This window comes from Ambystoma mexicanum, chromosome 3q (assembly GCF_040938575.1).
Source record: "Ambystoma mexicanum isolate Mex_15411 chromosome 3q, UKY_AmexF1_1, whole genome shotgun sequence".
NCBI lineage: Eukaryota > Metazoa > Chordata > Amphibia > Caudata > Ambystomatidae > Ambystoma > Ambystoma mexicanum.
Window position 1 is genome coordinate 158,665,518 of NC_090926.1, and position 27,456 is coordinate 158,692,973.

The 27,456-nt window shown below is 46.6% G+C and overlaps 1 protein-coding gene across 1 annotated transcript in view; it reads right to left on the reverse strand.

Moving 5' to 3' along the window:
- TFCP2 (transcription factor CP2) overlaps positions 1 to 27,456 on the reverse strand; it is a 1,231,094-nt gene that overhangs the window by 171,251 nt on the left and 1,032,387 nt on the right. The window contains exon 13 of the mRNA XM_069653380.1: positions 17,973 to 18,085. Coding sequence (XP_069509481.1) covers positions 17,973 to 18,085 — 113 coding nt within the window. The remainder of the gene's footprint in view (positions 1 to 17,972; positions 18,086 to 27,456) is intronic.

The following is a 27,456-nucleotide window of genomic DNA, read 5'->3' on the forward strand; positions in this document are numbered from 1 at the left end:
GGAGAGATTTTTAGCCTTGGCCCCGAGCCTTTCTAGGGGGTTCCACCGTGCCATGGGGTACCTCCAACAAAGCAGCCTCGAAAGGCGTCGATGGAATTGGCGTCAACGTCGAGCGTAGCGCTGACGGCTTCGACACAGTCCTCGAGGGCGGAGCCCTGAGCGTGTCCTTCGACAGTCAGGGCGCCGAAGGCATCGACAGCTTCCTCGGAGGCAGAGCCTCGAGAGAGTCCCTCGTCGATCTAGCCGCCGAAGGAGTCGAGGTCTTCTTTGAAGACCTCACAGGCTCCGACGGCCTCGAGGGCATCGAGGACCAGGACCTGGAGCGAGCATGTCTAGAGCGACCATCCTTGTATGACCAGGACCTCGAAGGTGCCCGGTGATCGCAACGACAACTTGTCATGATTCCTGCCCCTCATGTCCCCAGCCCTCCAAGATGTCAGACTGGAGCCAGGCCACGATCACCAACATGGCCCTCAAGGGCCTCTCCATCCATCCAAAGACCCACTTGGAGTCAGACTTGGCGCTTGTGGCACCAGACTCACTCACTCCCATAGGATAACATTGGGGATTGGACTTGTAGTGCATTGATGGGGACAAGATGGATGCCCCCACATATTTTGATTCCCAGAACTGCATGTGCACTCTAGTCTTTTGGGTGTGGTTCAGCCCAGAGACACCTGGGATACCCAGAGACTATTTAAGCCATGCCCAGGCTGAGGAACATGCTTTGCATTTTCTGCACCTACAGCGTGACACTCACTGTGTTCGGCTCGGTCTCTAGTAGGCCTGCATCTTTCTTCTGCACCCAGCTCCTGCAAGAACAAGAACACTGTTAGGAACAGCCTTACCTTGCGACGCTTCTGCCCATCATTCATCGCCCCTTCTGTTCTGCGGGCATCTTCGGCAGTGTCATTCCAATCCCGGCACGCGACTTCCTAAGGAAAAGGGAAAAGAACAGAAAAAAGGCATTAGTAAGCATTCAGCAAATCTTCGCTTATTTTTAAAGACTGTACGAGCTTCTAACGCTTACCTGAATCGCAGCCGCTCTGGGGGAACTCTTTCTCGGGAACTTCTCATCCATCTGCAAGAGGGAAAAGACACTTCAGGTTAGCGTGGAAACATCTAGATGCGCCGCATACCGCGCTTACTCACAGCATTTCTTCATCATAAAAGAACTCAGTTCGAAACATATACGAAAGGGTCGCATCGCGCTCTCACTCACCTTCAGCGCTACTCATCCCAGCAGCACGCCGCCATCCCCGGACGCCGGCCATCATCGAAGGAAAGGAAGGAAGTTTGAGAACTGTTCAAAAGACTCATTATACTTACCTGTCGGACTCTTGCCAGTGAAGTAACTAGGCAGCAACGAGCCTGCATCAATCAACGCGCCCCTGCACTGAAAGCAGGACGGAGAGCACACTTTCCAAGAAAACAAGGGGAGCTGTGGATCAAAGGGAAGGGTTGGACCCCGGGGAAGAAGGGGTTCAAGCACACAGACAATAGGGAGTTAAACTCTACCAATCCTGTGTTTCAGGACCAGTCTCCAGTCGGGTAGACTTCAGGGAAGGGTTTGAGGTTGTGAGAGGTCAGAACAGGCTGAGTGATGTTGCACCGCTTGAAAGGCGTGCAAGTGGTGTCTCTAGCACAGTCACAGCTGGCGTCTTTCGACGGCACGGACGGAACAGAGCCCTGCGACTGAAAAATTGCCAACATTCGCTGTCGGAATTAATCCCATTCCGCAGGAGTGGAGTGCTTGTTGGGATGAGCGGAGTCCTCGGACGAGGAAGGCGACTGATGCCGGCGCTTCCGTGAGTGCCTTGAAGAGGCAGAGGAATGGTGGAACCTACTCCTGGACCGAGACCCCCCGGATTTACGCTGACGATGCGGAGAGTCGCCCCTCGAATCATCCGTCGAAAGCCTAGTGAATCTCGACTTCCGGGGCTTGGCCACCTTACCTACAGAAAGCTGCTTCTTACGCTCACGCAAGGCATTCGATGTAAGCATCTGGCAGTCTACACAGTCATCCGTGTCGTGGTCCTCACTGAGGCGTTGTGCAAATCCATCAACGAGATCTTGTACCCGCAGTCCCGACACTTCTTAAAACCCGACCGCGGGGTGGAAGACGAAGACATCATGGAAATCTTCACAACGAACAGGTTCGAAGAACCTAAAGAACAGAACTCAGAAGAACCGAGGCGCACTGAGATCTCTGAAGCGAACACGTTCGCGGAAAAAACGGAACTGAGGCTACGGTCGTCGTGCATCCTATTTATAGCATCCTGTGACGTCGGCTTGACGGAGGCCCTCGAGGACAGCGTATCGACGTTATCGACACAGGAACCGAAAGATTTTCCGAAGCAGCACAGCTGTGGTGATTACTGTCAGATATGGAATACGTCGGAGAACCCAATACCTTCGAATAAGTGTTTAAAAGTTACTTGTAAAGAGTTGGTTGGTTACTGTAACTCTAAAGAGATGTGTGATGCACTATTCTTAAAAGCATGGTTAACATCTTTTCTTCCTTAGAAACTGTTTTGCCAGTCTAATAGAAAGTAGATGTGAAGGTATATTACTCTGATTAGTTTGTGCCTCTTCCCAAAAGTAAAGTGTTGGTTTCGCCAGATTATTCCTGCAGGGTAATTGTATGAGTGTCCTTCAACTGTTGGTATTACCGGATTAGTCCTTTGAAGATAATTGCATGAATGTGCCCCAACTGGGACTTGCTGTTAGCCTGACCAGAATAAGTCTGTATTAGGTTGTTGCCTACCTAGAATAACTGAGTCATTCAGTAAAACATTAGCGTAACATTAGGGTTGACTTTCCCTGTGCTATCTAACCTAGAGTCTGTGGTTCCTGCTTTCCCGGATAAGACATACTTCAGTTAATATTATAGCTGGGAAAGATCTAACCTGGACTGCTTGTGAGATATAAAAAGTATATAGGTTTTACTTACCTTGAGTTAGCTGTGTGCCATCCAAAAATAAGTTACAAGAGTTGCTGCTTATCTCCATCTGTGGGTCACTGATCTCAAAAGCACCTGAATTGGATATTACATCCTTGGGTTTTACTCACCTAGTATAACTTATCACAAAAGTAGTTATAGGTTTTACCTGTACCTGGAATAAGTGTTCCACTCTTCACAAAAAGTTTATTGTCCAGTTTACTGATTAAGTGATTTGTACTGAGAGTCATTGTACAATTGGTAGGGTCTACTGCCCTTGCATTACTGAATGTAATTGTGAAAGTAACCATTGGTTTTTACTCCCCAAGAATAGGTGTGACCTATACGGAATGTGTATGAGTGTACTTCCCTCAAACTACTGTCAGGGGTTCCAAATAAGGTTAATACTTGGGTCTGTGCACCTTCAAGTATAGTATTGTGTTTTGTTACATGTGATTACATATACTGTGTGATAGTACTTATCCCTAGATTTATCTGGGCCTACTTTATTTAAATAAATCATTTACTTTTACAATACAAATGTTTCAGTGTTTCTTTGGATCATTTGTATTATAATTTCATTTGTACCGATTCTAGAGCCCTCTCTCCCTCCTAAAATAAGCCTGGCTGCTCTGTCTACGCTACTGTGTACTCAGGTTGTACGGCCTTATACTAAGAGTGGATTCTTGTACTGCCTCAATTTAATGGTTTTGAAGAAGTTGGTAGCACTTCAGAAAAACGGTCCCAAGAGTACTTTTTGCCTTCCACAGCACACCGCCCTCATACGGCACTACTTACTCCTCAGACGTCCTCACCTTAATATCGAGGTTTTGTCCGATATTTGTGCCATTAAGAAAGGTGAACACACGTGTGTGAATAATTGAATCATTGTAGAGCTGGTCTGGCTGGGAGGACGACGACGAGGGGGAGGGGGGATGGGTAGTGGGGGGGCGAGGTTACCACTGTTCCGGCAATCCCTGTATTCACTTGGTGTCAGGAGACATGGTGAAGGGGACAGTGTCATTCGAGCCATCAGCAACTGAAGAGGAAGAGGCGGAGGGCGTGATCACCCTGGCCTCTCCCAAACACAGCGAGCTGGTGGTGACAGCGGCAGAGGAAAGTAGCGTGCCAGCGAGAGGGGAAATAACGGATATTGCAGTCAACGCCTGTGAATCTATCTGTGAATCTATCTGTGAATCTATCTGTGAATCTATCTGTGAATCTATCTGTGAATCTATCTGTGAATCTATCTGTGAATCTATCTGTGAATCTATCTGTGAATCTATCTGTGAATCTATCTGTGAATCTATCTGTGAATCTATCTGTGAATCTATCTGTGAATCTATCTGTGAATCTATCTGGCACTTACCGTGACTCCGCCCCCCTCCCCCCCAAATGTGGAAGTTGCTATCAAATCTTGATTATCCTGAGGCAAGATGCCGAAACCATGCTACACCAGATCAGAAAAAAGAACACGTCTGAGATCTGGTCCATCATCAATACCCTTGACACTCCCAAGGAGGCGTTGGTTTCTAACCAGAATGCTGCAGCAACCTGGATTGCTCACTTTTCTAAATTCTTTGACCAAGACGCGCCTCAACTTCCACCGCTGCGAGGGACAAAAGCTCATGCGATCAACTAGGCAAAGACTTTGAGTCAGTCAAGGAGGCAATCGAGAAATTAAATAACTCGAGAGTGCCCGGGCCAGATGGGCTAACCAACGCCATGCTGAAGCAGAACACAGTACTATGGCCTGTATTTATAATGTCCCTCTTCAGGCGCATTAATGGGAAGACGAGAAGGAACAAGTTACTTACCTGTAACTGTTGTTCTCCGGAATGGGTCTGGCATGGATTCACATGCTCATGAATATTCCCCGTCAGGCCGGGAATCCTCGGTATAGAAAAAATCAGATCAGTTTCGTTTCTGATCTGGCTTTCTTAGTACTAACCAATCACTGGTCTCTGGGTCATACTGCCCCCAGCCAATGTATGCCCTCTCCCTAAGACCCGCCTCTGGCAGCCATCTTCAGATTTGGTAGCACGTAAAGTGGCAGTATGACCAAGTCAACAGCCGCAGAGGGCTAGGCGGGAGGGTTCGCATGTGAATCCATGCCAGACCCAAGCTGGAGAACAACAGTTACAGGTAAGTAACTTGTTCCTTCTCCAGCATGGGGTCTGGCATGGATTCACATGCTCATGAATATAATAATACATAGCAGTATACACATGCACAACCACGGGAGGTGGCAACAGGCTCAACATTAAGCAATACCAAAACACTCAACATTAAGCATCTCTTACCTCCTCACCAGGCTCACCTTAAGCGAACAGGTTGCGCAGCACTGCTTGGCCGACCCTGGACTCCTCCCTGGAGTCCCGATCGAAGCAGTAGAATCTCGTGAAGGTGTGTGTCGACCTCCACGTCGCAGCCCTGCAGATGTCGAGCAGGGGCACACCAGAAAGGAACGCCGTGGTAGAAGCGATCGCTCTAGTTGAGTGGGCTCTCGGACGGCCGGGCAGCGGTCGGTTTGCCAACCGGGGACAGTGCATGATGCAGCCGGAGAGCCATCTGTGAATGGAAGCCTTCGAGAGAGCCTTCCCTTGATTCACAGGTCCAAAGTTTACAAACAGCTGTGATGTCTTCCAAAAACTCTTTGTGCGGTCCACGTAGAACTTCAGCGCTCTAGCTACGTCCAGCGAGTGCAGAGTCCTCTCAGCCGGCGACGAAGGCGATGGGAAGAAAACTGGCGACACCAAGGGTTCGTTGAGGTGGAAGTCTGACGGCACCTTGGGGATGAAGGAGGGGTGCGTCCTCAGCACCACCCTCGTGTCGTGAAAAGTCAAGTATGGTGGCTTGCAAGATAGGGCCTGGATCTCTCCCACTCGTCGTCCGGAAGGTGATGGCCACGAGAAAAGCTGTCTTCCACGACAGAAACTTCAACGGTGCCAAATGCATAGGCTCAAATGGGGCCCCCATGAGCCTGGTCAGCACCACGTTGAGCTCCCACGCTGGGGCAGAGGCCTTCACCGGCGGGAATGATCGGAACAATCCTTTCATGAATTCCTTCACCAGCCGATGAGACCACAGGAACGCCGGTCCCATAGTCCTGGTGTATCGCGAGATGGCGGCCAGATGTATTTTGATGGAAGCGTGAGCTAGTCCAGCCTTGGCCAATGACAGTAGGTACGGCAATACTTGAGGGGCCATAATCCGCAGAGGGTTAATCTTCTGTGCACGGCACCAGACAGAGAACCTCTTCCATTTATGTCCGTAGCACTTGAGAGTTGAGGACGCCCTGCCCTTTTGCAAGAACCACTCTGCAGTCGGCTAGGATGTCGTAACCTCCAAACTCTAGTGCTGCAGGAGCCAGGCCTGCAAGTTCAGCGACTCTGGGTTGTGATGATGAATGGCGCCTCCTTCTCTGGAGAGAAGATCTGCGTCCGTCGGCAGCTTGACTGGTGTGGACGCTGAAAAGTCCAGAAGGTCCGGGAACCAGATCTGTCTCGGCCACGCCGGTGCGAAGAGGATCATCCTGCACCGGGACCTCTTGAGCTGGTTGATGAGTCGGAGCAGCAACGGATGGAACGTATAAAGAAATAGGCCGTCCCAGGGGAACGATAAAGCATCGCCCATGCTCCTCGGCTGGGGGAACCTGCTGGCGAACCTCCGGCACTTGGAGTTCGTCGCCGTCGCAAAGAGATCGATTTGGGATTCGCCCCATCATCGGAAGAGTCGATCCACTTGATCCTGGCGTAGTTCCCACTTGTGGCACGAGCGCAGCTCTCTGCTGAGTGAGTCGGCAATGGTGTTTTTTATTCCTGCCAGATGAAAAGGCACCAGAAACATCCCTTGGGTGACGGCCCAATGCCACAGATCCTGGGCTTCCTTGGATAGGGCAGGGGATCTGGTTCCGCCCTGCTTCCGGATGTAGAACATCGTGGTGGTGTGGTCGGTGAAGATCCTCACCATCTTGCCCTTAAGGGACGGAAGAAAAGACCCGAGGGCCCAGAACACTGCGCGGAGCTCCAAGATGTTGATGTGGAGTGACTTCTCCTCCTGGAGCCAAAGGCCTCTCGCGTGAAGATCTCCGGAGTGCGCTCCCCAACCTTCCAAGGAGGCATCCGTCCTCACTGTCACCTGGTGAGCTGTGGTCTGAAAGTCAGTACCCACCGACAGATGAGAGCGGGTACCCTACCACCGGATCGCCTGACGGAACATTTCATTGAGTGGGATCCTGTCCTCGAAGCTGCCCGTCGACTGGACCCAGCGGGCATCGAGTAACTCTTGTAAGGGGGCGCATCTGAAGCCTGTAAAAGCGCACCAGATAAATGCAGGAGGACATCATCCCGAGGAGGGGCTTGATAGATCTTACCCTGGCCATGTCCATGGCCAGCAGATGATGCACCTTGCCCAGGATGGTCCTGGTTCTTTCCTCCGACGGCGAGCCCAGCCGTGCCACTGTGTCGAGCTTGGCTCCCAGAAACAGGGCGACTTGCGATGGGACCAGGTGGGATTTTGGAAAGTTGATGGAGAATCCTAGGTCCGTGAGCAGCTGGACGGTCTTCGCAGTGTGCTCCACGGCGAGCTCCCTTGTCCTTGCCTGGATGAGCAAGTCGTCCAGGTAGGGGTAGACGTGGATCCCCTGCAGGCGCAGCCGCGCCGCCACTAGTGCGAGGCACTTGGTGAACACCCTGGGTGCCGACTTCAAACCGAACGGGAGGGCCTTGAACTGGTAGTGCCGCCCTTGGACCACGAACCTGAGGAACTTTCGGTGTCTTTTTAGAATGGGGATGTGGAAGTACGCATCCTCCAAGTCCAACAACGACAGGAAATCGCCCTCCTCCAGCTGTCCCAGCACGTGCTGGAGGGTGACCATCCGGAACTTCTGTGCATTGATGTACTTGTTCAGTCGTCGCAGGTCCAGGATGGGACGCCATCCTCCTGTCTTCTTCTTTACGAGGAAGTACCTTGAGTAAACTCCGGAGCCCCGAAGCATCTTTGGGACGAGCTCAATGGCACCTTTCTTGAGCATCGCCCTTACTTCCAATAGTAGTTGAGGGACGTGATTTTCCTTCCTGGCCACGGGTGGAACGCGAGGGCACTTCTGGAACTCGAGAGCGTGCCCTTGGGCCAGGGCGTCCAGCATCCAACGGTCGGTGGACATGGACTCCCACACGCTGACGAACCTCGTCAGCCGGCCTCCCACCGGGGTGCTTCGGCGGGGACCCGACCCCACGGTCGGTTCAATCTTGTTTGGAGGCCGCCTTGCCTCCTTGACCTCCCTGTCGATGACGACGGGCACCACCTGACTTGTCGCGTCCCCTGTAGGCCTCCTGAGACGAAGATCTTGCCGCTTGGCGGTACGTCGAGGAGCCACTGCCGGATCCCTTGGAGGCACCTTGTCTGCCTCCGGAGCTCCGAAAGGACGGGCGTCGTTGTTGGAGCACTCCCAGTGCCCGGGCAGTCTCTGTGTCTGTCTTGATAGCCTGAAGGGACTCATCAACCACCTTCCCAAACAGGTTGTTCCCGTCAAAGGGCATGTCCAAAACTTTGGTTTGTACATCCTGGTGGAAATCTGTCGCCTTGAGCCATCCTCGTCGTCTCAGGCAAATGCTGTTGCCCAACTGACGGAAACCGGTGTCGGCAATGTCTGTTGCCACCGTGATGGCGTGGTCCGAAGCAATCTCATCTTCCTGTAAGATTAAGGGCCCCAGCCCTTTTGGCGTCCGGAAGGAAGTCCAATAGAGGGGCGATTTTGAACCACAACTCCCTGTCGTAGCGGGCTACGATAGCCAGGGCGTTGGCCACCTTGATAGTCGTCGCTGCGGATGAGATGACCCGTCGTCCCATCGTGTCCAGCTTCCTGCCCTCGCCGTCCGGCGGGAAAGTAGATGTCGATGCCCCCCCAGCTTTCTTCTTTGCCGCCGCCGAGACGACGACCGAATCCGGGGTAGGTTGCGCCCGAAGGCACAAGGGGGCAGCGTCGGGGACTCGGTACTACTTCTCGTACCGGTCCCTCTTTGCAGGCGCCGTGGCAGGGTTCTTGAGGAGGGCGAGGCCCTCATCCCAGATGTCATCAAGAAGTGGTACAGCGAGGACAGTCTTCCTTTTAGCCTCGTTGGTAAAGGAACCCTTCCTTCTTCTCTTCGCGGCAGAGCTGGAAGAGCTTGGATGCCCTGGAAATCATGGCATGGAAGGATCCAATCTCGTCGGGTGGAGACATCCGAGCAGGGGGCGAAGGGGGACACGTCCCGTCGTCGCCTCCGTCGTCATCTGTACCTGTCTTAGCCGTGTCGGTGCCTGTATCATCCCCGTGGGTAGTAGACCGGGGGGGAAGGCAGAGCAAGCCGCAGAGGTGGGAGAGGTGGCGGAGGATGCGTCGTCCTCTTCTTATGCGGTGGACTTTCCGAAGGTCCTGGTTCCGGTTCCCCCGTCGGGTCTAGCTCAGGTACCTCTGTCGGGGGGAGGGACAATCTTGTCCTTATCTCCGAGCATAAGGACTGAATCGCTGACAAAATGGCCGCCGAAGTGTCCTGCGGCACCGGAAACGACGGAAGCGAGGGCTCTTGAGGAACCTCGTCGGGAGCACCGTCGCTCTCGTCGTCGCCCTCGTCTGGATCCCTCCCGATGGGCTGGGCCTCCTCCACAACTTCGATGAGCTCTTCTTCAGAGGTCATGTCTGTATCCACGATGGCCACCTGCCCCTCCCCCTCCTTTTCCAACTTGGACTTCGTGGTGGTCTTCTCGATGGGCCTGAAAGACGACTCCCTCCGCGGTGGCAGGGAGACTCTGGATCCTGAGGTTGCCTCCACTGGCGTAGCCTCCACAGGCTGAACCAGGGCCGCTGCGACATCCTCGATCGAGGTTTTAGCAGGGTGAGTTAAGGCCATCGTCACTTTCTGTACGCCTGGGGCCTTCACCTTGGGGGGAGGGTCAAAGCCTCGCTCCCCCTCTGCCGGAATCTTCGAGATCGACCGGGGCCTCTCCAGAAGCTTCGCCGGGTTCTCGGACTTCCTCTTACCCGAGCCAGAGCGTTGGCTCGTGGTCAATGGCGCCGGGGAGGATGCGCCCTGCCTGGCAGCCAAGGAGCCCGACCGTTCGGCGCTCCCGGTGCCCGCTGACTCGCGGTGCTTGGCCTTTTGTTGGGCCCATGTCGCCGGGGCGCCCTCACAGGACTTAGAAGACCGCTTGGACTTCTTTTTCTTCTTCTCGCCTGACGGGCTCTTCCCTTCCAGCCAGTTGGCGAGACGGAGGTGGCGATCCTTCATGGTCCGCTCCGACATGTTCCCACAAAACGCAGTCCTTCTCCACGTGCGTCTTGTCCTCACATTCTGAAGCTGGCATCCAGGGCAGGTCCTGAACAGCTTCCCGGGCATCAAGCTTCCTTTCTCCTGGGCCATGTCCGGAGTAGGCCTCGGAACTTCTGGAATCCTCCAAAAGCCTAACTCGACGAAATCTTCACCCTTGAGGGGCACAGAAAACTCCAAAATGGGTCCCCGTTGATCGGATGTAGAAACTGTGGAGCTTGAGGCTCAATTTAACCGAAAAATGAGAAAAATCTCCTGAAAAAGCGCGAAATCGCAGCAAAAGCTCGAGAGCTACAACACGAGGACTCCCAACACTTGAACGTGCGGTAAAAATCTGAGGATGGCTGCCAGAGGCGGGGCTTAGGGAGAGGGCAGTCATTGGCAGGGGGCAGTATGACCCAGAGACCAGTGATTGGTTACTACTAAGAAAGACATCAGAAACAAAACTGATACTGATTTTTTCTATACCGAGGATTCCCGGCCTGACAACGGGGAATATTCATGAGCATATGAATTCATGCCAGACCCCATGCTGGAGAATTACCAGCATCGTGTAAAAAAACTGTAACAATACCGATCTTTAAAAAAGGAGAGAGGACAGACCCAAGCGTTGATGGACGTTGTGGGAAATGTGTTTGCCTCTTTGGCCCTGAAGACCTTGGGAAAGTAGAGCACCGAAACCAATCACAGGGATCCTTAGCAGGCTGGGTTTATCAAGGGAGTCGGAAAACCTTAGAATTTCTTCCTCATTAACATTCTTAAAGACCAGGTGGAAAAAAACAAAGGAAAGAACATCTACATGGCCTTTATTGCCCCGAGGGCTGCTTTTGATACAGTCGATCGCCCAAGATTACGGATGAAACTGCATCAGTGGGGTTGTCCGTCTAACACACTAGAAGTAATTCAGGACTTCCACTTAGGCACCTCAACGAGAATAAGACTTGACAGATCAGGCACGTTGACAACGGAGATCCAAACCAACATAGGTCTGAAACAGGAATGTCCAATGGGCCCAGAGCTTTTTAACTTGTTCATCTCAGACGTTGACGAGGCCTTAATCAACATCAGGTGCTTCCCGCCAATAATCAGAGGGGGGTGGGGGGGGTATGAAGATACGTTTACTGTACGCTGAGGACGTGGCCTTGTTGGACCAGACACCAGTAGGTTTGCAGCGCCAACTTGAGACCCTTCAGAATTACGTGGAGCTAAACGGCCTTAACATAAATCCAACCAAATCGAGGATGATGGCTTTTGGTGCAGACCCAGGAAACCGACGCACGAGATGCATCACTTGGCACCTAAGGGGCAAGAAAATCCCCCTGGTCACATCATTCATATAAATGGGCGTATGCCTGAATACAAGTAGAAGCGACTTACCAAGGTTAGATCTTTTAAAATCAAAAAGGGAGAAACCTAGCAAGCCAAGGCAGATTGCTTTTGAAAAGATTCTGTGGCTTCTCACTAAACCCGCTCATTGCTTTCTACCACATGAAAGCACTTCCTGTTGTAACATATGGAGAGGAAACCAGAAATTGGTCTGTCATCGAGGGGACATTTTGGAAGCGAGAACTGCGGGTTCCAAAAAGCACCCCTATCCAGGCACTCCGAAATGGAGTTTGGCCTAACCTCAATCAAGACCACCTTAAGTTGTAAAATACTAGATCTGCACAGGAAAGGTTTGGAAGCGCCTGAGAGAGGAGGTTTTGCAGCGATAAGGGAAGCTTTGTCCTGCAACAGTGACATTACTCTATCAGAGTGGCAAACAATTTGTCAAACGGTTATAGTTGACCTGGGGGAAACAGACCAGACAATACGAGAGAATCCTGATAAAAGGAAAAAGAAACTGTACATAAAAGATTGGATTGACACACAAGATGAGAGGCAGCCATTGAAACTCTATGGGAGACCAATTAACGAAGCAAGGAAGTTGAACGTCCTGCTGAAGTATCTTACCCAATTCCTGTTAGGCAAGATTGTATGCAGAACACCCTTTGAGTGCACTACAACAACACTGACCTCCTGGCAATAGGAACCCAACCCTTGGTATAAGTCTGTACTACACAGGTTGGTAGCATGTTGAGCAGCAAGGCTCATCTCAAGAGGGGTTAATGTGCCCTATAGGGGAGTTACATAGAGATTCACAGTGACAAGGATTCAAATAAACACTTACACATAAGGTTTCTCGAATAAACAATTATTAACATTTATCAGTTAGAATAAGCCTTCTCAGAAGGGAGCAATATAATAGTAACACAAATACACTTCAATACTATATACTCAGTTTCTAAATTCGTAAAGACCCTTTTGCGATGGCCCACAGACACAACTTACACCCAGGTGATTTCAATAGCTAGGGTGCTGGGGACATTAATATCTTACTGTTTGCATTTAGAACAATGTTAGAAGTTGGTAAAAGGAAAAGGTTATTCTTTTTTTATTCACAAATATTCTTAAGCAGGCAAATACTTTTGGATCCCCACAGCAGATTCTTTCAGTTTAACAGGCTAGGCCAAAGGCAATGGTCAAAAGTCTTATATAGGATGAATCACCTCTGGTAGGTAAGTAGAAAAGTCTTTGCACAATGTTTTATAAGTCTTTCAAGAACAAGAAGAATCAATGTAGGGCCACAAGCTGTTAGACTTGTGAAGGGTAGAAGATGCAAGCAACTCAGCAACAAGAGGTAAGTTCTCTCAGACTTTGTACAGTACCTTTGGATTGAAGAAAAATGCAGCAGAGGACTTCTGTTCCTACGCAGCTCTGCAGATCTCACTGGTCCTGGGCCTCAGTCGTGGGGACAAGAGGGAGGACTTCTGGGGACTCCTGCACTGCAATGGCACGTCACCGCTCGCAACCGGCAAACTTCAAACAAGTTGCTGTTTGGTGTTTCAGCTCCTAGCGTCTACTGCAAATAGCAACACTGCAGTTCCTGGCTGTCGAGATGGGCTTTCCTTGCATCCGGGGTCCCACACTCTGTTGAGGGGGCTCAGGCTCGGTCAGTCCTGCTTCCTGGGAGTCCGGAGGATCTTCCTGGAGCTCTTGGCCAGTTTAAAAGCAAAGCACACAAACTGGTGTTCCTCTACCTGGCTATTCGGTTTCCAGCAGCAACTCTGGAAAATCAACCAGCTCCGAGAGGATGTCCAGGTGGCTTACTTAGGAGTCCCCCCAACTCAAAAGGGAGAAGTCATCCTTGCAGGGGCTTCTCTGTCGATACGAATTTGGAGTCGGTCCACGAGTTGCAGCAGGCGTCCTCTTCAAGTTCTTCTTCAGATTCCTTTGTCCAGTGGTCGACTCTGCCTTCCAAGTCAAAAAAAGCTTTGCACTTTATGCAGCTTGCTCCCATTCATTCCAGCCTAGTTGTCAGTCACCCAGTGAGCCAGCCGGCCTTGCTTCCTGCCCCTGCCAGACACCCCGGACCCAGAGGCGGGCTTCACTCATGAATCCTGCCAAAGGCAAAATGAACAAAGGGGCCAGACCTGGTTTGGCGCGCAGAGTAAATCTCAAGAAGGACCTTTCCACAAAGAAATGGCAAAAAAAGAAGACCGGGGCCATTTGGACAAAAATGACACCCATGGGCGCTTTACCGTGGCTGTGAACGCAATGATACCTATGGAGTGTCAGACTCCACAACCAAAAGGAACAGTTCAAAATCACATTAAAATACATGAGGGAGTGGGAAAAAGGGTCTCATTCTCTCCATGTTAAAAAAATCAAGTCCTCAAAATCCAGCAAAGATTTTGGCGTTCTTTAAGGTGGAAGGAATTAGCACATTTCTGAGAATTCTCCCTAACAATTCCAAAACTGGTGCTTTAGAGACCAATTTATGAGAGTTAGACTAAATCTACTTCCAACCGCCGAAATATTGAGTCACAACAGAAACGGTTTGCCCAATACCATGTGTGGACTGTGAAAAATAGTCCTCAACCAAGTCATTTAAACACTTGGTGCTATTTTGTCCAGCTATGGAGGAGAAAAGAACTATCCTTGTGTCTGAATTTATGGAAAAATATGGCTGGAGATCAACTGAAGATTGGTGGCAGAATTGTTGTCGGGAAATCAAATCACATTGACATTGGCCTTGGTGAAACTAGTTTTACAAATTTTTAGAAGAAATCAGTGAACTTCAGCTTATCGGACAAAACCTTTAAAGGAGTAACGAAGCGGATATTTAATAAATTTTATGCTGAGTGGAAAAAGGTTTGCTATATTTTAGAGCCAAATAAAGGCAACAAAAATAAAAATAATAAGTGGAGAAACTCAAGAGAAAAAAGTCGTCCCCTCGAAACTGTCAAGTGAAATATTGCATAAAGAAATAAACTCTGGGGAAGAGCTTGTTCTCCCCCCCCCCCCATTTTTTGGAACAGCAGAACATTATAAACCTTTTTCCGGTAACACCGGAAAGACAGTGGAAGACCAGAAGAAACATGGGGGAAAGGAGGACCCCTTCCTCTAATAGAACTGTATTTCTTTTCTTTACCTTGGAACTTTATATTTTGGACCTTTGAAAGCAAGCTGCACGTACATAACACAGAGATCTTTTGCACATATTGAGTTTAGCATGTAAGGGTCAGTTTAGGGTTTTTAGACACAGGACAGAGGATGCTGATTTGTTTAACATCCTGACATCCTTAGTTTTTGTTCAGGCAGGGAAACCCCAAGAATTTGAGATGGATAGGATTTTCCCCAAACCCCCTATTTTGTAATAAATAAAAGTCTATAACCAACACTTAACATGCCACTGTGACCGAGTCTTCCTCATGATGCCTTAAAGAAGCCTCAGAACGCCATCTGCTATGAGGCAAAACACTCTTGGGAACAATGTTCCCGGTAGAATCCTTGTCAGGGACTGAAGCCCTTTTGAACCAGAGCCCGGCACCAGACCCTTGCAGGTCCTTGGCGATGGTACCGGTAGAAGTGTCCTCAGAGATCTTGGATACACCTGGGTAATGCAGTGGCTAGCCGTGACAGGACCCGGGTGAACCTTCACACTTTGATTAACCCCAGCAAGGATGTCACCTGGGTATGGTGCCTAAGGAAACACTTGTACTCGCCCTCTTTGTCTGGACATGGTTCTTGGGGTGATCCGCAGCCATTGTAGGCAAGATTATTACCACCAAGTCAGTTGACTCCAGGAGGAACTTGAACGAAATTGCATCCCAGAGTGCATAGGCATCCCAGAGATGAAGGGGGCCCAAACACTCGAAATAAGTGTAAGGGTCTGCCCCCAAGAACGACTTCTGGCACCTGTTGCACACAGAAAATCCTGCTTTACCTGACCAAAGAAATGGGAGCAGCAGTAAAAACTGCACACACATGACCAGCTTCTGCATGCTCTAAATTCTTAAAGGGGAAGCGTGTTTGCACTTGCTATCACTCCAGTCCTGTATCCTGTATGGAGGAATGGGGACAAGACGTAGGAGTGTAGATTTTCAACATTATATGGCACACATCCTCCTCACCTTGAAGGATTGAAAGCTTGGACAAGTTAAGTAGCACCAAAAATATCAGCATTTAGGTGCCCTGGCATTCCAACTACACGACAGACCCGTCTAGAACAAGAGTTCTTTTACCAAGCCTATGGGATATCACTCACAGAAATCCCCTAAATTACTACATAAGACAATTAAGATGCCCAAGGGTTACAATTTTGTGTTCCTTCAAAACGTTGCAGCAAATTAAAAAAATGGATAAAGGTGAACATATCACAGATGTTTTCCGTTGACTGTTGTACTACAGTTGCATGTTGTGTAACTGCTATTGTCTTTAAAATACTCCTGCGGTATTGGATCCCTGTATGAGTGTTCAACTAAGTTATTAGTGAGTCTCAGTTGCTGGTCATGTCATATGGGTGTATACATACATGTGCAGGCATGCAAGCACACATCCTAGAGGTGTAGTAAAATGCAGGCTTTTGGGGCAGATATACTGCAATGGATCGAAGTCTACCCCCTACCTAGAACTGCATTGTCATTAGTCCTTTGTTAGCTATGAGTGGTAAGTAAACCCCACCAACAGAGCACTGGATTTAACATGCCCGGACTGAGGCCAAAAAATGAATAATGCAAAACTGCAAATGCACCAACTAGTGCGCATGGAATGCGAATTGCAGAACTGCAGGGTAAGGGTAGAACAATCTGCCAGAGAAAGGGTTTCTTACAATATGGAAAATGTAAAAGGAATATGGGTATATGTGGTATTGGCGTAATGCTATGCACATTTAATGTGTGGTGTTCGCCTTTAATAGTTGTATTGTCGCTATCAACCCAGTTTACCTTATACTTATTCTTTACTCTACTTACTCGGTCCAACAGATAAAATTAGGCGTTTAGACCGTTATTACAGATGTTGCCTCATGTTTGATGTGATTATTTTACTGCAGAATGCATTTCAATCTTGTACTTTGAATAATTATTGAAGACTCATCTACTGAGTCAATGCACCTTCCTCCAAGTTTCAATAAACCAAATGTAAAAGTTTAGCAATCTCACCATTGCGGCAACCATGAGCCGCAGCTCACTGACAAAATCTCCTTTTTATTTCAGTCACTGTCTCTACATCTTGAACACAACTCTGCTTACAGAAGCCCACAATGCTGTGCTCTGTAAAGTACCATGTGCTGCATTTCAGTGCTGTGTTGATGCAGGTGGTGTAAAGCTCCAAATAATTTGAGCAGAAGTTCAGCATACGACGACCAGCTGAACTTCACTTGCCAGATAGCTTTTCTTTGGAGCTATACAGTGATGCACTATAGTTAAGGTGTTCCCATTCTGTGCAACGTACATTTTTAGTTATCACTACAGGCAAAAACGTTTTTCTCCTAACTGATGAGAAAAGTAATCTAAATTAGTTTTATTAATATACCCCCTCTCCTCCTGCACTCCTCCATCTTCTCACCTACAACAATACCAATATGACTGGGCATATTCCTTATGGGAGAAAAGAAAATTGGAATGGATTTTAATATCTGGGGTGTTACCTCAAGCATGTGACAGTCAATAGGATATGTTATTTCTCCCCTTTCGTTCATCTACGGATTTGTTTTCTTCAGTTTTTAAAATATCATAATGGCCCTGAAAGACTGGCTCACAGAAACACAATGGGGAATAGCACTTCAGTACATCTCAGTCTTCCAAAACCATTCTAGATATGAAAACTATGCCTCTAGTTTGCTTACCAAAAGATTCTTTGCAGGAAAAGAAATGGTAGAATAAAACACAGAATGAACAGTGTGAAAAGTCTGCAGTGGAACTTTGACAACCATCAGATTATTTTATAAACTGTGGTAAACATCCCCACAGCAATCAGAACAGTAACTTCAGGGAAAAAGACAACTAAATGAGTATGATGTAAATACCCTTGTTAAATTAAACATTGCTAAGTAAATTATTCTGACATGTGATAGCGTAACAATCCTACCAGGCTGAACACAAATTGCTTATAAATCCAAATAGTGTACCTCATTCATTCACTATGCATTTGTTGAAGACCTTGCCGACATAATCACATTTGCATTTTACGCACTTAAGGGTCAAACAAAGCCAAGAAATTAGTTCAAAGTTTCTAACCTGTTGAAGGGAGCCTTGTTGCTATGAACATTCTGTTCACCACAAACGAGAACATATTTTGGGAAAATATAATCTATTCAGGAAAATGTGGACAGGTATCCCCACATGCCCCATTTACCAGCAGAGGATATTTCCTGTGTTAAGCCAACAAAAACTCACCAAAGAAAGTACTGCTTGACGGTTCGCCATTTTCATGTTTCTGCTGCTGTTGCTGCTCACGCACTGGCTCTGACTCCTGACAAACGTAAATAGTCAGCCGTGGTCGCACAACCCTAAACAGTAGAAATTAATAGACATTTAAAACAGAATACACAGACATTAATTTTTTTGTGTGATTTGATGCTTGTCCAAGTCTTGAATCAAAGTTTATCGTGAGTTGTGTAGTCTACATTAGGTCGTGAAATTAAAACAAAAATCAGAAGTAATCAAAAACACAACAATCAAAATCAAAGTAAAAAAGCAGGTCATTTTATGAAGCATTTCATATGCACTCTATTCTGCACATTCCATTGCAAATTGCTAGACTGAAATAATGTCTTGGTTATAGCTGTCAATACTATCAAAGCAACAGTCTCTCAAGAGCAGTTCCCTATAAAACAAGTAATGAATGGAACAAAGTTGGGTGTAGCAAAAATAACCTGTTGTAGAGTGAATGGCTGAGTGTGTAGTTGAAAATGGATAGTAGTTAGGGAGAATTCTTAGAAATGTGCTAATTCCCTCCACCTTAGAGACCCCAGCAACTTTGCTGGATTTTGAGGACTTTTTTTACCTGGAGAGAGTGAGACCCTTTCTCCCCACTCTCTCGTGTATTTTGATGCGATTTCTGAGCTTTGTGTTTCTTTTGGTTATGGAGCCGGACAAACTTCATAGGCATCATCTTTTACATTGTGTCACCCAGCACCTTCGGTGAAGTGGCACAGGGAAGTCTTTCAAATTTCCCAAAGGTTTAAATACCTTCTCTGGGATAAACTACTGTTTTAAAAGTGAAATTGACTTTACTTACATTTGTAACTTTCTTGACCCAGCCCACACTATGTTACAAAAGGGTGATAGAGGGGTTACTTAGTATGCCCTCTGTCTAGCTTCTCATGTAACACTTTTATGTTACCCTTTTCTCACTGGATAGCTGGTGGCAGTGGTTTCGTTTTAACTACTGTGGTGTGCCCTGGGCTGCGTTTGCACCTGCAGTAAAGCCCTCAAAAAGGCCCTGGTCGTCTTTTTTCACCATTTCTTTGTGGAAAGGTCCTTTTTGAGATTTACTCTGCGCGCCAAACAAGGTTTGGTCCCCTTGTTCGCTTTGCTTTTGGGGGGATCCACAAGGGAAGGCCGCCTCTGGCTCCAGGGTGTCTGGGGTAGGCAGGAAGTGAGGTGTGTGCCCGAAACTCCCTGTACTTAGTCTCCTAGGAGACACAAATGCACTCTGTAGTGATTGGCTGGCTGACTGTCCGGCAAGGACAGCCACCCTGCTGGGTGACTGACAGCTAGGCTGAAATGAATGGGAGGGAACGGAATAAAAGGCAAGGCTTTTGGTTTTGAAGGCAGAGTCGACCACTGGACTAAGGAACCGAAGAAGAACTTGAAGAGGACGCCTGCTGCAACTCCTGGACCTTTGGTTTGCCCGGTCAAGCCCTGCTGCTGTGCTGAAACTCCAAATTCGTACTGACAGAGAAGCCCCTGCAAGGACGACTTCTCCCCTTGAATTGGTGGGACCAATCAACTCCAAAGTAAGCCACCTGGACATCAATCTCAGAGCCGGTTGAGTTTCCACAGAGTTGCTGCTGGAAACCATATAGCCAGGGAGAGGAACACCAGATTGTGTGTGTTGCTTTTAAGCTGGCCTAGAGCTCCAGGAAGATCCTCCGAACTCTCAGGAAGCAGGACTGACCGGACCTGAGCCCCCTCAACAGAGTCCAGGACCCCAGAAGTAAGGAAAGTCCACCTCGACAGCCAGGAACCGCAGTGTTGCTATTTGCGGTAGACGCAAGCAGCTGAAACAGTGAACAGCCACTGATTTGAAGATTGCCGGTTGTGAGCGGTGGCCATTGCATTGCAGTGCAGGGGTCCCCAGAAGTCCTCCCTCTTGTCCACACAACTGAGGCCCAGGAACAGCGAGATCTGCACAGGAACCAAAGTGATCTGCTACACTTCTCTTCAATTCAAAGGTACTGTACAAAGTCTAAGAGAGCTTACCTCTTGCTGTAGAGGGTTCCATGTAATAATGTCGCCACAAAAATCTCGCTATGCAAAAATATCGCCGAAAAATTGCAGTTTTTTGTGGCAACATTATTGCATGGAACATGCGGGGGACACCCCCGCAAACCCCAATTTTTTTAAAAAAAATTTCCCCTGTCCCCATATATATGGTCACCCATATAATATCGCCACGACCTTTTCACGGCGACCATATATATGGGGATAATATTACTCGATACCCTGTACAGTTGCTTGCATCTTCTACCACGCACAAGACTAACGGCTTGTGGCCCTACATTTGATTCTTCTTTTCTTCAAAGAATTCTAAAACATTGTGCAAAGACTTTTCTACTTACCTACCAGAGTTGCTTCATCCGATATAAGACTTTTTGACCATTGACTTTGGTCTAGCCTGTTGTACTGAATGACTCTGCTGTGGGGATCCAAAAGTATTTGCCTGCTTAAGAATATTTGTGGTCTTTTGTTCTAATAACCTTTTCCTTTCACCAACTTCTAACAGTTTTCTAAATGCAAACAGTAAGATATTAATGTCCCCAGCACCCTAGCTATTGAAGTCACCTGAGGGTGTAGGTTGTGTCTGTGGGCCATCCCAAAAGGTTCTTTACATATTTAGAAACTAAGAGTATATAGTATTGAAGTGTATATGTGTTATTATATTGCTCCATTCTGAAGAAGGCTTATTCTAACTGACAGATAAATTAATAATTGTTTATTCAAGAAACCTTGTGTGCAAGTGTTTATTTGAATTCTTGTCACTGTGAATCTCTGTCCAACTCCCATATAGCTCACACTGACCCCTCTTGAGATAAGCCTGGCTGCTCAACACACTACCAAAACTGTGGGTATTAGCCAAATTGTTCGAACACAATTGTTCGAATTACCTAATTGAAAGTCAAGGGTCCGAATTGACCTTTGCACAAGTGTGTGTGTGCACAATAAAAAAACCTTTGTTAAGGGGACGTTATGGTTAAGTTGCCCTACCAAAAACCTGTGCACTTCACTAAAAAAACGTTTTAAAACGTGCCATTATGGTTAAAAATAAAATCGAAAACCCCCTGAAATTTGCCAGTTATGGTAGGCTAAGCGACCATAACTGCCCGCACCACTGTCCTCTGCTAACACTTACACCCAGGACATGAAAGATGGCATCACAAATGTCATTAATAACATCACTGATGACATCACATGTTATGGTAAGCTAAGCAACCATAACTCGTGCCACCACCGTGCACTGCTATGACTAACAGCCAGGAAATCAACGATGACATCACAAATGTCATTGATGACATCACTGATGACATCACATGTCTAGCTCCCTCTTTTTTTGTTCACTGACATATCTAAGCCAGGTGGCGTTCTTCACTGCCAGTCTGGAATTAAAAAAGTAAAAAGTACTATATTCGTAGACCTTACCCTTCTCATATGTTCTTACAATACTTTCCTTAGGGTACAGTTACATCATATGATACATATGCACGGGAGAAGAAGGAATCCTGAAACACAAGAATATTTTCTGCGCATGAAGTTTAGTTCGGTTATGAACACTTTCTGGTAATACTGCAGTTTTTTTTGCTTACTTTACGTTCCCTGTCTATGCTTTTATTGGTATGCATTGTGGTCTCTATGTTTTGTGTGTAATAGTACAATTATGCAGTAAGGCAAGCATTCACAGATATTTATGTTTCACAGAATGCAAAATTCTGTAATGGAAACATTTATCAATTTAGTATCCAACATTGGAAGATTTTGAATATTGCACCTCGATAGTGCATGCTGCAGACAATGCCTACGTTTCTTCATGAGTGCGTTCATGTACTGGAAGAACTCAGTAATGCAATGGAATTTTTTTGCAATGCATTGCTTAAGGAACTATTTGGCATATGAATGTTTTTAGATGATTTGTGATACGTTTCTGCCAATATTGTAATGATAATCCCTTGTGGAGGCCGTGAATGAAAACTAAATGCACAAGTGATGTCATCAATGACATTTGTGATGTCATCTTTGATTTCCTGGGTGTTAGTCTTAGCAGTGCATGGTGGTGGCGCGAGTTATGGTTGCTTAGCTTACCATAACATGTGATGTCATCAGTGATGTTATTACCTACCTCCTGGTAGGTTCCCCCGACACGCTAAAAAATCTAGATGCCCAATTCAGCCACTTCACCATTGACTCCATTAAAATTCTGGTCTCTGATTCTGTCAAAACTCTGGGAGTCTACCTGCATTCCAGCCTATCCATGGATAGACAAGTCAACGCAATAGCATCCGCAGCTGCATATCATGCCAAACTTATCAACGCAGTCAGACCCTTTCTCTCCAAAGAGAATGCACCAACATAGCCAGAGCCATCACCGGCTCTAGGCTAGACTACTGCAACGTACTCTTTTTAGGAACCTCCAACAAAAACTTAGAGAGACTACAAGTAATACAGAACAATGCTCTCCGGGCAGCCCAAGGCATTGCTAAAAGAGAACACATCTCTGAAGCCAGAAAACTAGCCCACTGGCTCCCCATAAAGGAAAGGATCGTATTCAAAGCCCTAACACTGACCCACAAGTGCATTCACTTCACTGCTCCAGCATACCTCTCTCAAAGGATCCACCCCGTCTCCACTACCAGGCCAACCAGATCACCGTACAGCAACATGCTCTCTGTGCAACTAGTAAAAAGAGTAAAAGCGGGCGGATCCAGCTTCCCCCATCTCGCGCCCACTCACTGGAATGCCCTACATCCCACTATCCGTGGAGAGGCCTCCCTCACCACCTTCCGCAAAATTCTGAAAACTACCCTCTTCACATAAGTCCCGACACATCAGCACGAATACTTATCATATATGTTATAATATACAACCAAATGCAATATCTGTAACAGTATGATGTCTTGTAGTATTCATAATGTGTCAACAATCGCTATCATGCCTGTACCATGTAACTAAGTTATTGCAAGTAACAGCGCCTCAATTCCCCTGGGCTGCTTGCGCGCTATATAAATATAAATAAATATGGTCGCTTAGCCTACCATAGCTGGCGAATTTCAGGGGTTTTTCGGTTTTACTTTGAACCATAATGGCACGTTTGAAAAGTTTTTTAAGTGAAGTGCACAGGTTTTTGGTAGGGCAACTTAACCATAACGTCCCTTTAACAAAGTTTTTTTTATTACTGAATTTCACAGGTTTTCAGCAGAGCAACTTAACCATACGGGCCCTCTTGCAAAGTTGTTTTTCTAAAGATGATCGGTTTACAGTAGTGCCACGTAACCATAATGTAAAGCAATTTCTGACTTATTTAAACACCTTGCGGAGAATACCACTTGACAATATGCTGGTGTACAGCACGGTAACGTGTCCCAGAATCCATAAACACTTAAAAGTAAGATGTTTGTGTCGTGGACAATGTGGAAACAGATTTCATATTGATATAGGAACTTCCACCTGCAACATGTGCCTTGCACAGCGCCAACACGTATTGGTCGTTATCCATTAACAGTGTAGTGCACATTGCATACTTTCAGCAAAAGTTTTAGTTATCTGAAAATGACATCGGCTAAGGCCATCCATCCTCCCCAAGGAACAGCACTACTGTAATGAAAGAGCATGACAAACACTGCCCCAACCTTAGAAATAAAAAACGCACAATATTTTTTCACAAGCTACCCACTCCCCCATATCATTGTTTGATACGTCTTTCCTAATTTCCGTTTGCAAATGGCCTTATTAGCTGTCCTACCAAAAAAGAAAGCCACCTGTGAAAGTAAATGTTGCGTTAAGCACCACCTTTCACAGGACAGACGCAATAAGATTTGACAATAATAGTATAAATGTGCAAACCATTAGCGTGTGCTACGGAAAAATTGGATTTCTGGTTAAACAAAATCCTTTTTCAAGATGGCCACCATCGAAAGGAAAGGCGGTTGTTTCATACATAGCCCCTCTTCGCTTTCCATGACAGCAAGGAAAAAGCAACAGTATGTACCGTGACGCAGAACCTGTAAATAAACATAGAGCAACGTATAACATGGTACATTACATTTCGAAATGATACACATGATTTTAAAAGGAAACAGTAACATTTTAGAATGTGGAACAGTAGATGTGAAAAGTATTAACGTTGCTACGGAAAAATAGGATTTCTGGATAAACAAAATCCTTTTTCAAGATGGCCACCATCGAAAGGAAAAGCGTTTTTTCTATACATAGCCCCTATTCGCCTTCCATGATAGCAACGAAAAAGCAACAGTATGCACCGGGACGCAGAACCTGTAAATAAACGTACAGCGATGTATAACGTGGTACTTTCCATTTCGAAATGATACACGTGATTTTAAAAGAAAACTTACATTTTAGAATTTGGAAAGTACTTTTATTTAACAAACAACTGTCAGAGATTAACGGACTAAGTGCATTTGCAAATAGTTTGTAGCAATGACTCCAAGGGCCAACAGTGAAAATGTTCATGGAGAGACACATGCAGTTAATTTCGTATACGCAAATTATGCGTTTTTGTTGAAGCACTCCATTTGTTTGCACAGGTATTTCCAACACGACGGCATCACTGTTGCTGTACACCACCATAAATGATAATAAGTCTCTCCTTGTCGCTAGTTCAGCGTAGGGACTGAGCGGCACTGGCCTGTCATCCCATAACATTATAATGGCCAGGCACCCGGTCACCAGCAGTTGCATCTGGCATGGAAAGAAGCCGTCACTCGGCATCTGGAAACCGTGGCACTCAAAGTATGGCAAAATATGGCTATGCGGAAAACGTAAGACAAAATGTGTGTCAATACCCAACCTTTAGGAAAAATTTCCAAAACAGACAAAGATTGTGGAAAATACTACGCAAATGTAAATGGCCAAACTTGACATTTTAAAGAAGTATTAGAGTTCACCATGGGGACATATAATGACACCCTACAAACGCAGATAAACAGCACTCGCCGTAAGGGTTAAAAAAAGGACAACTACACAGTGACATAGTAATTCGGTTATGGATGCAGCATGAATGGACAAGCAAGAAAAAAATTACATGGTAATGTTACACAAGACCAAAAGAATGTTCAAACTGTAACAAGACCAAAAGAACATTTCAAAGAAAAAGAAATAACGTTCACCAACGGTGACTCTAGTCTTAGCTTGCAAACACAAACAATGTACACTCTCTGGTATTGGCGGAAAATTACAACTCCGCAAAAATATAATACTTCAGTTACATTGTCACAATTAGTGTACAGTCGTCAACATTAAACTTGCATCATCTTCACAGCCTCCATTATTTTTGGCAAAGTCACACAGCAAACGGTTTGCATCAAAGAATATTTGGGAACTGATATTTCATGTTCCTTACAAGTGCTTTTAAACTATAACTTTCTCAAATAGTATTTTTTTTTTCAAACTTTGATTCATTGCGTAGCTTTTAAAGTTTCACTTTCGCTCAAGGTCAAAAAACAATAACCCCTTATGAATTCACTTGAATGCGTGGGCCTACTGAGCTTGCAACCAAAAAAGCAAATGAACTGACCTTCACTCAGAAGGCACATACATTCTCACTTTGCAACAATATATGAAAATCCCCATCAAAGACTCCAGGTTGCCGCCTCAGATTTGAAAACATAGGAAGCCAGTCCGACTTCAATATTAATCTGAAAACATTACAACACAGATGCAGGCATTGCTCGCCGTACATTGAGCACCAACTTCCACTTTACCGTATGAATTCGGTGGCAGAAAATCTGCCCACAACCAACATGCACCCAAGACTGCAGGCCCTCCCCACAAACACCCGAGTAATGTGCGGTAGTACGGGTGTATCTATAAGTGTGGTATGCTTCAGTGGTTGTGGCCAGAGGCTACACTCCTATCTGTATGTCCCCAGATATTACAATGCATGTGTGTGCAGTGACTTATACCTCCAGTGGCCAAGACTCTACACACAACCATCTGATCGATGAGCAATACTACAGATGTATCTATTGCAGCGATGGTAGTGGCCAGGGCGTACAGTCTTGGAAGTATGGCCTACGGCCATGCATCCAAGACTCTACGTCCTGGCCACAACCACTGCAGCATGTCACACCGATGGCTGTACGCCATGGCCACAACCACTGCAGCATGTCACACCCATGGCGGCGTACAAATGAATACCACACTCATAGGGAAAAAATAATTTAATTACAGTAGGTACTCAATTTCAATGTTCGCTACCACTACGCGTGTCCTTACAACAGTAACAAGGTTCCTGTGCACTGCATGGACTGAAATTCTACCGTTATTACACCCCTCGTTTTCTGTGCGTACAAGGTGGCCATAGAAAATACATCGTGAAGACCGACCCCCACAACAAAAGCATTGATCATCCATGTCTTACTGTCTAAACCTGTCCCAACGCTCTGTGACACAGCAAAAGAGTTTTATAAATATAGCATGTGTACGCTGGTTGTTGCTCCGCTATCGGCGGATCCAAGATGTCGGCCGCAGCCAAACAATCTGACGCAGAACATGTCTCGCAGCAGCCAATCGGCAGAGACGTCGCGTGTACATAGATATAGACTCATTTTTTGAGACATACTTTTTGGTCGTTTAAGAAAAATACTGATTGTCACCAAATTTACAAAAGCACGCTTTCTGGACCAAGCCCCTATACCTGCTGCAAATTTCGTGAAAATACGTCCAGCGGTTTGACCTGTAGCTGTGCGCAAAGTTTTCCCCCCAGTCAGTCTATGGGAAAAAAGACGTTTTGGAAGCCCCCCCCTATGACTTTCCCCCCTCGACCAAACATCACCAAACTTTGCAAAATAATTCAGAGTGGGCAATATACTTATTTTGCAAAGTTTGGGGACATTCGTCCAGGGGGAGCGGAGTTATAAGCCGCCCAAAAAGTGCTCTTCTTATGGAAACAGCAATTTAACAATAACTACACGGCGACTACCGTAGCTGTGTAATAGGTTTGGATATATATAGATAGATATAGATATAGATATATATATATATATGTAAAATGGTGGGTTGCGGAAGGGGGGGGCGTTCCCCCCCCCTCCCACCCCCCCCCCGCATATATGTAACAATTAACCTTCACAATTCGGTCAATTGTGCAAAGGTCAATTGTAATTCAAACAATTGTAGTTCGAACAATTCGTATACAACCAAACTGTGAGTACAAGCTTATACCAAAGGTTGGGTTTCCTATACCTATAGTCAGAGTTGTTTGTAGTGTTCCCAGAGGGTACTGCATACAAACTTTGCCTAACGGGTACGCAGTCTGATGTAAGGCTATTGAGACAAATTTGAGGCTGTATATAGAGTGGTGCCAAGATAAAGCGGGAAATATGAAGACTTAATTGGACTTTGATACAGATTAAATCCTCACTCTAAAAGAGTGTGGATTTTGTAGTTAATGTACAAAATGATTACCAGTGAAGAGGCTTGAAAATGA